Consider the following 10717-nt stretch of genomic DNA (forward strand, 5'->3'; position numbering starts at 1 on the left):
GCCTTCAGTATGGATTGCACCTCAACATAAAAAAAATAAAAATCCTCACAACTGGACCAATGACAAACATCATGATAAACGGAGGAAAGATTGAAGTTGTCAAGGATTTCATTTTACTTAGATCCACACTCAACAGCCGTGGAAGCAGCAGCCAAGAAATCAAAAGACGCATTGCATTGGGCAAATCTGCTGCAAAGGACCTCTTTAAAGTGTCGAAGAGCAAAGATGTCACCTTGAAGACTAAGGTGCGCCTGACCCAAGCTGTGGTATTTTCAATCACATCATATGCATGTGAAAGCTGGACAATGAATAAGAAAGACAAAGAAGAATTGACACCTTTGAATTGTGGTGTTGGGGAAGAACATAGAATATACCATGGACTGCCAAAAGAATGAACAAATCTGTCTTAGAAGTACAACCAGAATGCTCCTTAGAAGCAAGGATGGCGAGACTGTGTCTTATATACTTTGTACATTTTGCCAGGAGAGGTTAGTCCCTGGAGAAGGACATCATGCTTGGCAGAGTACAGGGTCAGCGGAAAAGAGGAAGACCCTCAAAGAGGTAGATTGACACAGTGGCTGCAACAACGAGCTCAAGCATAACAACAATTGTAAGGATGGTTCAGGACTGGGCACTGTTTCATTCTGTCGTGCATAGGGTCACGATGAGTCAGAACTGAGTCGATGGCACCTAACAACGACAACAATATCCCCTGGCCCACTAGTTTTCTTTTTTATGTACATGTGGAACAGTTTTAGAACACAGGCTTTGGAAAAACGTCATTGGCACTTGGCTATTTCCTCCCTGATCGTCCTGACTTCTTAAATTATGGAAACTTTTGAAATTTCATTCAGCTATTCAAATGACCATTTCTTTTAATTAGATTGCTTCAGCATGAAAGGCTAAAAATATGCACTATTTTCTCATTCTAAGGAATTAAAGTGAGAAATTAGCTGTCTCAAAAAGTTTTTGTTTCAGCACATTTTTTCCATTCAAAGTGATTTACAACAACCTACATCCACTACATCCACTAACTAGCTTGCATTTCAGATGCCTATTGGTGCGTGTAGGTGATGCTGTATTTCTGCTTAGAAGGTGTAATGCAGACTCTCTGGGGAGCTAGTCAAGCTGGGTAAAACTATTAAATAGGTGTATATGGAGACAAACAAAATTTCAGAATCAATGAGACAAATCAGAATACAAATAAAAACTGAAATCTAATGGAGAATTAAACCAGCTAGGAACAAACTCACGACTTAATGCTAAATTTACTCTCCTCCGGTAGCTAAAGTATCAGATTATAGTTTTTTTTATATGCTGAAGTATCAGATTGTATTTTTTTTACGTGCTTCTCATGTCAACATAACTATGTATTTATATAAGCATTTTTTTTGAAATGTAAAATTAGATCTTCTATAAAATGTAGATGACTTTCTCTAACAGTCATGTATTTATAGCTTATATACATGTTGTGTCATTATATACATGTGTCATTTCGATATTCATTAATTATGTTAATAGTAAAAATAAAGATCCAATATCAGTGGAGCCCTGATGGCATAGTGGTTAAGAGCTACAGCTATTAAATAAAAGGTCAGCAGTTCGAATCAACCAGCTACTCTTCGGAAACCCTATGCGGCAGTTCTACTCAGTCCTATAGGGTCGCAATGAGTTGAAATCGACCCTACAGCAAGATGTTTTGTATACAATTTCAATGCATTTTCACATACATTGTCTTATTTGGTGCTCATGAGGGCTCTGTGGGGCCATTTTAGACATGAACAAACCAGCTCTTTGGGAGGTAAATAGACTGGCTTAAGGGTTTACTCAAGTATGTGGGTGGGCACTATCTAGTCGATTTCCTACTCATAGTGACTCCACGTGACAGAGTAGAACAGCCCCATAGAGTTTCTTGGCTGTAATCTTTACAGAGGCAGATTGCCAAGTCTTTCTCCCACAGAGCTGCTGGGTGGGTTATAACTGCCAATCTTTCAGTTAGCAGCTAAGCACTAAGCTGTTGTACCACCAAGACTTCTTTACTAAAGTATGTTGTTTTTGTGAGGTCATGGTGTAGGCCAAACTGAGCTTGGACCCAGATATTTCAGTTTCAGAGTCCCTGTCACTTCTAGACTACCATTGCTCACGTGTGGAGATATTGATACTATATTCCTCTGCACCATCTAAAATTGTATCTGAGCTCCAGAGAACAGGTAGTATAGGATGGTGGTTAAGATCATGGTTTCCAGAAGCAAACTACCTGGACTCTGATTTTTAGTTTTGTCCTTTTCTAGCTTGTTTATCTTTGGCAAGCTAGTTAACATTTCTGGCTGAATTTCTTCATCTTTAAACTGGAAATAACTGTAGTTTTCTTTTCAGTGGCTGCTGTGATGATTAAATGAAATAATGTTTAGCACACAATAAATGCTCCGTAATGTTAGCTATTGCCATTATTCCTTAAATTCTTTCTAGAGTGAATGAATTATTTTTACATAAAGACTCAGATATTCATAATTTTGTGCTCATATGAACTTAAGGCCAGCAACCCACTACTCAAGGTGGATAATTTATATAAATCTTATTCTACTGAAACTCATTTATCCCTTATCTATGTATTAGATTATTGGTTCACAGGTGATGAATAAAAGAATTAACTGGAGCGTATTACGGAAATACATATGTATTGAATTTTATTTATCTTGTGTGTGTGTGTTTAACCTAGGCATACATACAAACTAAATGCCATTTGATCTAGATTCTTTTTTCTTATGGGGAAATTCCTTTCAACATGTTAAAAAAAAAAAAAAGTTGTAAACAATGATCTCGGTAAAGTGCATTACAGGACTTCATGCCAGAATATACCAGTCATAATAGCTTTGCAAAACATTTAAGAGTATTAAGATATGATGTAAGAGGCAGTCTCCTCAGGCCATATCTCTGGGGCACAATAGAGCCAACGATATTATAGCTGCGCTGAGACATAAGGTCACAACCTTAGAAGACAACAATTAGAGATGGGGTATCTCTGTTTCGTGTGAACTTAACGCAACCTATTATACGTCTCTGATGTCATTGCACAAAAATGTAAGAGACAACTCTTTGTATTTATGCATCACATCCTTGTCAGAAAAAAAGTCAATTTTTTCTTCTTTTATTTGTGACTCGGGAATTGTGACGTGAAGAATATTATTTGTTTGTTCTTTTTCTTTTAAATCTTCTCCGGGGGTCTTGCATCATTTTAATATGGTGCCAACTGATCTTCTGTGAAGCCTATTTTGTTAATTTGGAAAGCCCTAATATTTGATTAGGTTACTTTATCATGTGCTCTGTCTGAATCTGAATCTGTCTGAATTCTAATAACTGCTTGAATTTCCTACAGTCTCATTAACCTTTTAAAGGAAAACCACAGGAATTAGTTTTACCTTCTTAAATTACTTGTTTACCATTTATTAAACACATACCACATACTGAGCAGTTTACATGAAGGTTTGTCTACAAGAATTTGGTTATAATAGGAAACAAAGATACACATCAGACAAAAAGAAAACTACATATACATACACACACACACACACACACACACACCCCTGTTATGATTATGCAAATTAAATTCTGTTATAAGGCTCATCTGCCTCTTTTGGGGTATCTCACTTCACTTGGCATATTTACCTGGCAAATATATAAAAATAATGAACAGTTTGTGTTCTCTTTACCCATGTCTTCAAGAAGGAGCCCCGGTGGTGCAGTGGTTAAGCGAATGGTTGGTGATTCGAACCCACCAGCTGGTCCGAGGGAGAAAGATGTGGCAATCTGCTTCTGTAAAGATTACAGCCTTGGAAACCCTATGGGGCAGTTCAACTCAGCCCTACAGAGTTGCTATGAGTCAGAATCAACTCTACGGCAATGTGTTTGGTTTTGGTTTGATGTCGTCAAACTCTTTTAAGCATAAGATTATCTGGCTGTCTGACTATTTTAAAAAGTTAATTATCTTCCTGTCTTTACGTTCTCCCCCTAAAGCTTTACAATTTCAGTTTTAAAAAGAAAAAGAGATGAGACTTTCTCATAATTCCATTTGTCACCGGGAACTTCAATCTGTGTGTCTGTGCATTTTCATTCATAGGCGATAAAAAGAAAGAACAGGGCAGGAAAGCTAAGTCTGCCAGGCTATATTACCTACTGTTCTTGTTCTCTGAAGGTTTGAAGAGGGACATGGCTGTCTTTTTTTCCCAGTGCAGTATGGCCTTATCTTTCTCTCCATTGTACCATATGGTCATCATTTTTACCTCCTTTCTATTCCAAGAAGAAAGAAGCACTTTCTTCACCATAGTCCTGACATACCAAATTTAAGCGATGTAATTAGTATTTCATTCCAAGATAAGAGATTATCTATGACACCTTGAATTATATAAATTTCAAATAACATTTTCTATCTTATTTTTATTCTGCGTTGGCTCAAGTAAGTAGAACTTATTGTTGCTCAGGCCAAGACTAGAAATAATCCCTGATTCCTCTTTCCCTCACTTCCCACATTCAATCCATTAGCAAGTCAAACTAACTCGACACTGAAATATACCTAACCTACCTCTTTTCCCCGGTTCTGCTGCTGTTAGACTAGTCTAAGTCCCATCCTTTATCAGCTAGACTCCTGCAACCACTTCATAACTGGTCTCTCTGATCCATTCTTGCCTCTTCTGATCCATTCTTGCCTGAAGAGGGCAAGAAGGGATTCGTTTCTGCCCTCCAAAGAGCAGCCTGAGTAAATTTCTAAAGCTTAAATGAGAATACCGCATTCACCCAAATGCTTCCTCTTCAAATGAGAATAAAACTCAATCTCCTTACGGTGGCATACCAGCCCCTGTGAAGTTCGCCTACAGTTCCGACATGTTTCTCCTGACTTCTCAATTGTTCAACTATATTCCAACCACTTGACCATCTTTCTGTCCTGGGAACACACAATTCTTTTTTCTATTTCAGGGCCTTATAATTTGCTGCTCCTTCTGCTTGGAATTTTTTTTTTTTCTTTTCTTAGATCTTCCTTGTCATCATTATCATTTAGGTTACCTCCTCAGAGAGGTCTTCCCAGAGACTCTTGCTAAAATATGCCTTCTCTCCCTGCTTAATTACTCTCAATCATGTTATTCTGCTGTATGTCCTTTGAGAAGTTTAAAAGTCTAAAATTTCTTATTTAATAATTAATTTAGGTGTTTATTTTTCATTTTCCCTACAGGAATATAAGCTCTTTCAGGGCCAGGACTGTGTTTCTCTTTCTCATTGTTACAAACCCAGTGCATGGTTTTTACTCAGTTAAGTGAAGTACAGTGTAGAAAGCAGTATATTGACTTGTATAATATAAGATAAAGCATTCAGCAACTTAAAACAGACTTAATTGTTCTTAGCTAATAAAACATTTTCCAGAGAGTAGGAGGATAGGAATAGAAGTTTGGGTCTTTTAATTTTTGAGCTTTCATAGACATAAAATTTGAGTTTGAATCAAACACAGACTACATACATACCCATTTGTGTCTACAATGGCAGAAAAATCCTCATTGTGAAACTAGAAATAGTATCTGCCTCTTGAAACTTCTTTTAAGGATTGTGTAGTAAAGCTATATGCCACACCGGAGTTTCTTGGTCTCACATGGAGGGACGAGAGAAGTGGAAAATGTGTGTGATTTGCTCTGTTTTATGAGAAAAATTTAAATCAGCCATCTAACCTAAGTGACTGCCGACTGAATCCTCTTATCCCCAAAAGAAAAGTTAATATCAATGTGTGCTATGCTGACCTCATTTACAATGAGTCTTAATATGTTCATAACATTAAACAACTGCAAATCTCCTAGTTTTCTATTTAAATTTCTGTTTTTATATTAATCATATTTTAAAAATTTATTGAAACCATAATCTTTTAACAAATGCTGATTTTAAGCAGTTTAAATGTTTGGTGGATGAGCATTTTATTCTGTCATTTCATAGTAGAGACAACACTTTGAAGAAGAACCCTTCCATAGTGTGATAAGTGGGGTTTAAAAATTTCTAATCATTCCAAAAGCTCAGTGACCTTATTGTGAAGTTAATGAAGTGGGCACGGGACCCTCATGGCTTATTGGGCTAGGTCTCCAAGCACCTGGATGCCAGATATAAATCCATCAAGGTCTGGCTGGGGTTTGGTGCCACTTGGTGGCAAATGTCCCCTCAGGCAAAATGGAAAGCGATGATTCTCAGTTCTGTGGTTGGCTGGAAGAAAATGGCAGCAATTTCGAGAGCCACCCAATTAGCTGATTTTCAGGGAGATTGAGTAGAAGAATACCGAGGAGGTGGACACCCACCCTCTGCCTTCTACTTTTTACAAAAAAAATTCCCTGCCTGCCTCTCACACTCTTCTCCCAGAAAAAGAATATAATTTTTATCACTGCTTTGAGCCTGGAGCTATTCTGGGTCACATTGCAGGGCACCTTGGCTAAAGGATTTTACCATATTTTGATTAACATGCTGAACAAAACAGTGTGAAAAAAGTCATCTGCAAATAAATATGGTTTTGACGGCATTGTATATTGCCTCTATATTTCAGGCTGTTTTAACAGCTCATTCTAATCTAGTTACTAATTGTTCCTGCTTCACCAAGCTTTTACTGACAGAGATGGTCCTACCACATTTAGAAAAGAAATCAAATCTGCATTATGGAGTTAGCATCGTTGTATTTCTAGTTTCATGCATGGTGGATCCCTTATAGAGCTATATTTAATGTACTTCTAATTAAAAAAAGGGGGGGGGGAAGTGTCCAAAACTTTTTCAATGTTGTCTTATCCTTTGTTTTTGTTTGTGCAGCTCACCATGTTAAAACAGGAACTTGTGAGGTGGTGGCACTCCACAGATGCTGTAATAAGAACAAGATAGAAGAACGGTCACAAACCGTCAAGTGCTCCTGCTTCCCTGGGCAGGTGGCAGGCACCACGCGGGCTGCTCCATCTTGTGTGGATGGTGCGACTTCTTCCTTTGTTTATCATGATAGTGTGGCGGGGGATGTTTAGAACTGGAACCTCACTATAATTTGCCAACTGGGGCCAATCCTGGGGACCACAGTACAGATCAAAAGGTTGAATGAGGTTATTTGGGAGTTTTTTGAAATCTAAGGTTTTTTGAAAGGGCATCCAAGTCCCTATGCAAGCCCCTTACAATAAGATTCCAAGAAACAAGTCAATGTGTTTCTTATTTAGATACCTTGAAATATTGATTTCCTGGGGGTTGTGCACAAATAAATTGAGAAAAAAAGATGAAAATACATGATAATAATATAGATTTTTAAATCCATGGATGATTTTTAAGAATGAAAAAATAAGTACCATATAAATGAGTGAATGTTTCATTGTGAATAAAACATTGATTTTGATAAAGATGCATTCAAATATTGGTTTCTTTACTTGACATTTCATCTAATTAGAATATAATTCTTTTATGAGTCTATTTAATTAATGTTAGCATAAATAATTATTTGTTACATGCTTATATTAGCACGGTGCTTTCCTTGTGATGATGATTATTGGCCATGGTTAAAAACAAAAACAAAACAGAAAACAAAATTGTGTTAACTTTAACTAATGCCTTCCTAATTTTCAGCCGATTTTTTGGAAACTTTATATCGATTCTAAAATATTGACTGTACACTGGTTCCGGGGCCCATTTTGCTCTATGTTTATATACGTACGTGTGTGTACACATTCACATAACTTCTTTTCAGTGTATTAGTTTTCATGAAGACAAATACACTTGAAAATTTCTTTTAGTCAGGAAATCTACAAAGATTTATTCCCTTTGGCCAAAACCAGAAGGATGTCTTAGAACCTAGTCTACCCAGTGGTAAAAAAAAAATGCGTGTCTTTTGTTCCTCTTTAAATGTACACCCAGAGAATTAACAGGCCCAAGTAGAAAACATTTAACTGATTTTTATCTCTCTTGTAGCTTCAATAGTGGAACAAAAATGGTGGTGCCATATGCAACCATGTCTTGAGGGAGAGGAATGTAAAGTTCTTCCCGATCGGAAAGGATGGAGCTGTTCCTCTGGGAATAAAGTGAAAACAACTAGGGTAAGTGGACAGCCAATCTGAGAAAGTAAATGTCTCTGAATGAATAAAGCATGGGGCAAGTGCAATAATATCTTTAAGAAGTGGTTGTAGATAGGAGAGAGTATAATTTTACTTAGCACATTTTTTCCATATTCTTCCTAATTCATTTTTTCATAGTACACTTTTATTTCACTTCTATGGATCGCCATCAACTATCATGTTATCTGATAAATAAACATTATTTGTTCTGTCATGGACACTAAGAATAATGTCTGAGGATGCATGTTGAATGTTGGGAAGATGACTCCAGTCTGCATTCTTCTGATGTACTCTAAATGAAATAGATTATGAAAGAAATAGAATTTATTTTCTGTGTGACTCTTTTAAAAATCTTTAAGATCCTTCCAGTTTTATGAAAGAAAGTAATCTGATCTTCCTGATGTCTGGATCACTAAATAGTTTTCTAATGGTTAAAGTTCGCAATCATTGTTATGGGTTACTCAGAGAAGTTTCAGAATGTCAGGATCAATACAAAAAGAATATTCTTCAAACAATGCTGTATTTTAGTTATGTAATGATTGACCACTGGGGAATGGGAGAGAAGAAAAATTAACTCTATTCTTTGAATTTCTAATTAGCTACATGGATATTCTAAAATGGCATAATTTGAATTTTTTTTTTTGGTAGAATTAGCAAATGAAGGTTTTTGTTTTTTTTTCTGGAGTGTGTTATGTGTTTGTGTGTGTGTTGCCCTGAGAGGAAAGCACGCTATTGATTAGAATTGGATAATTGAGGAATAGAATACAATAGTGGTATAAGGAGGAATTTTGTTAACAAGTAACATAAAACTAGATGCTAGTTAATTTGTGATATTGGTTGAAAATAGTAATTAAAATTTTTTTTTCTAGACATGTTTCTTACCCAGATTAATTTGGTTCTATCAAGTAATATCTTTAGTGTATTGGCTGACCAGACATACACAGAATTGACCAAGTTTCAAATAGCATAAGTAATGACATTATATTTTGTTGAGTTATTCTTGACTCTAAAGATTTGCTTACCATCTCCAAAATTCAGAGAGTATGATCAGTTATTAGAATAATTGTATTATCCAATGAGTTAGCATGTGATATAATAGATATTGATTTGCTAAAAATATCCTGACAATGTAAAAACTTTTTTTTTTGATAACACTATTAATTGTCAGTCCAAAATAGCACTTGTAGAAATTCATTTAAGGTTTGAGATTCTGAAACAAATAATAATAAAATCGTTAGCTCTTTTCAACTAAATTCTATGTTTTAATTTGCTTCAGTGGACATGGGGAAGCTAATATTTATTGGACACTTAGAACATATGCCATATACTGAGCAAAGTGCTTTACGTGAATTAGCTCATTTAATCCTCTTAATAGCCCTGTGAGGAAGATAATATTATTATCTCCTTTTTACAGATGCATATACTGAAGCTTCGAAAAGTTACATGACTTTTCAAGGTCATATAGCAAATTAATGAGGAAGCCAGGGTTCAAACTACACAGTCTTATTCCAGAACCTGCTCTTTTAACCTGTACACATTAATAACTTTATACTGGATAATTTAATTTATTCTTAAGTACTAGTGATAAAAAATTTTGTAGTTCTGTTCATATGAGGTAGACCTTTAAAAATACCTTTAACTTTCTGGATCATTGAAATGAAAAGGTCAAGACCATATGATCTCAATTCTTACAGTAAATTGTTTTAGAAGTGCTTTTTTTCACTCCCTGTTGGCCTTCTTGGCCATATTCTCAATGATCCGAGCTTAAAATTTAGTCTCTGCTTCATAAATTCTTGATAATGTAATGAAACAAGATGGATGAGGGACTGGGGACTCATGAGAGGGAAGACCAAATTTAGATCCTATAGTTTGTTTTAGTGATAAGGCATTATCCATTCTTATCTTTCCTTTATCTCATTTACCTTGGAGAACACGTGTAATTAAGGATCTCATTTAAGGCATTGTAGAGAGGATTTATGTAACAACAGTTGGTTAGATTAAATTACTTTTGAGATCCCTTCCCACTCTAAGAGCCAATGATTCTCATTTAAAAAAGAAAAGTCATCATATATAAGAAAATAGAAGAAGGCTTGAAAGTAGGAGCTTCTTGAGTACAATCAAACTATATTGTTATTTATTTATTTTTTTTCCCCCACCCACAAGAAAAAAAATTTGCTTCTGAAATGGAGCTACCTAGGTGATTTCAACTACAGGAATATCATGGCATTCCCAAAGGCTAGGCAAAAAAGATGTGCGATTATGAACGTTAGTTTGGCTCACAAAACAAGTTAGGTGATTATCCTTGCTGCCACAAAAGAAGCAACCATTTTTCAGAGTCATTAGGTGATTATTACTCTTCCATCTCCACTGAAAAAAGAGCAAAAAGTATAGGAGATAAGAAAAATGCTTGAAACAGCTCTGGGCACAATATTATTTTGCCACCACAGTAGAGTGTTGGACAGACATAGTATCTGCCATGCACATGTAGCAACAATATTATCGAGAAGAAACCTGATTGTTATTTTGTCATTGGCATTACTGTCTACTTACTAATCTTGAATAAGGTAGAGCCAAGCAACCATTGGAACCCTGGTTAGGCAGCACCCTGCCATGAATGGGAA

General features: G+C 35.9%; 1 protein-coding gene across 1 annotated transcript in view; it reads left to right on the plus strand.

Moving 5' to 3' along the window:
* TAFA2 (TAFA chemokine like family member 2) overlaps window positions 1-9559 on the plus strand; it is a 130237-nt gene extending 120678 nt beyond the window's left edge. The window contains exons 2-3 of the mRNA XM_023558340.2: window positions 6823-6975; window positions 7954-9559. Coding sequence (XP_023414108.1) covers window positions 6823-6975; window positions 7954-8099 — 299 coding nt within the window. The 3' untranslated portion in view covers window positions 8100-9559. The remainder of the gene's footprint in view (window positions 1-6822; window positions 6976-7953) is intronic.
* The last annotated feature ends 1158 nt before the right edge of the window (window positions 9560-10717 follow it).

The sequence above is a fragment of the Loxodonta africana genome, chromosome 4 (assembly GCF_030014295.1).
Source record: "Loxodonta africana isolate mLoxAfr1 chromosome 4, mLoxAfr1.hap2, whole genome shotgun sequence".
In the NCBI taxonomy this organism is placed as follows: domain Eukaryota; kingdom Metazoa; phylum Chordata; class Mammalia; order Proboscidea; family Elephantidae; genus Loxodonta; species Loxodonta africana.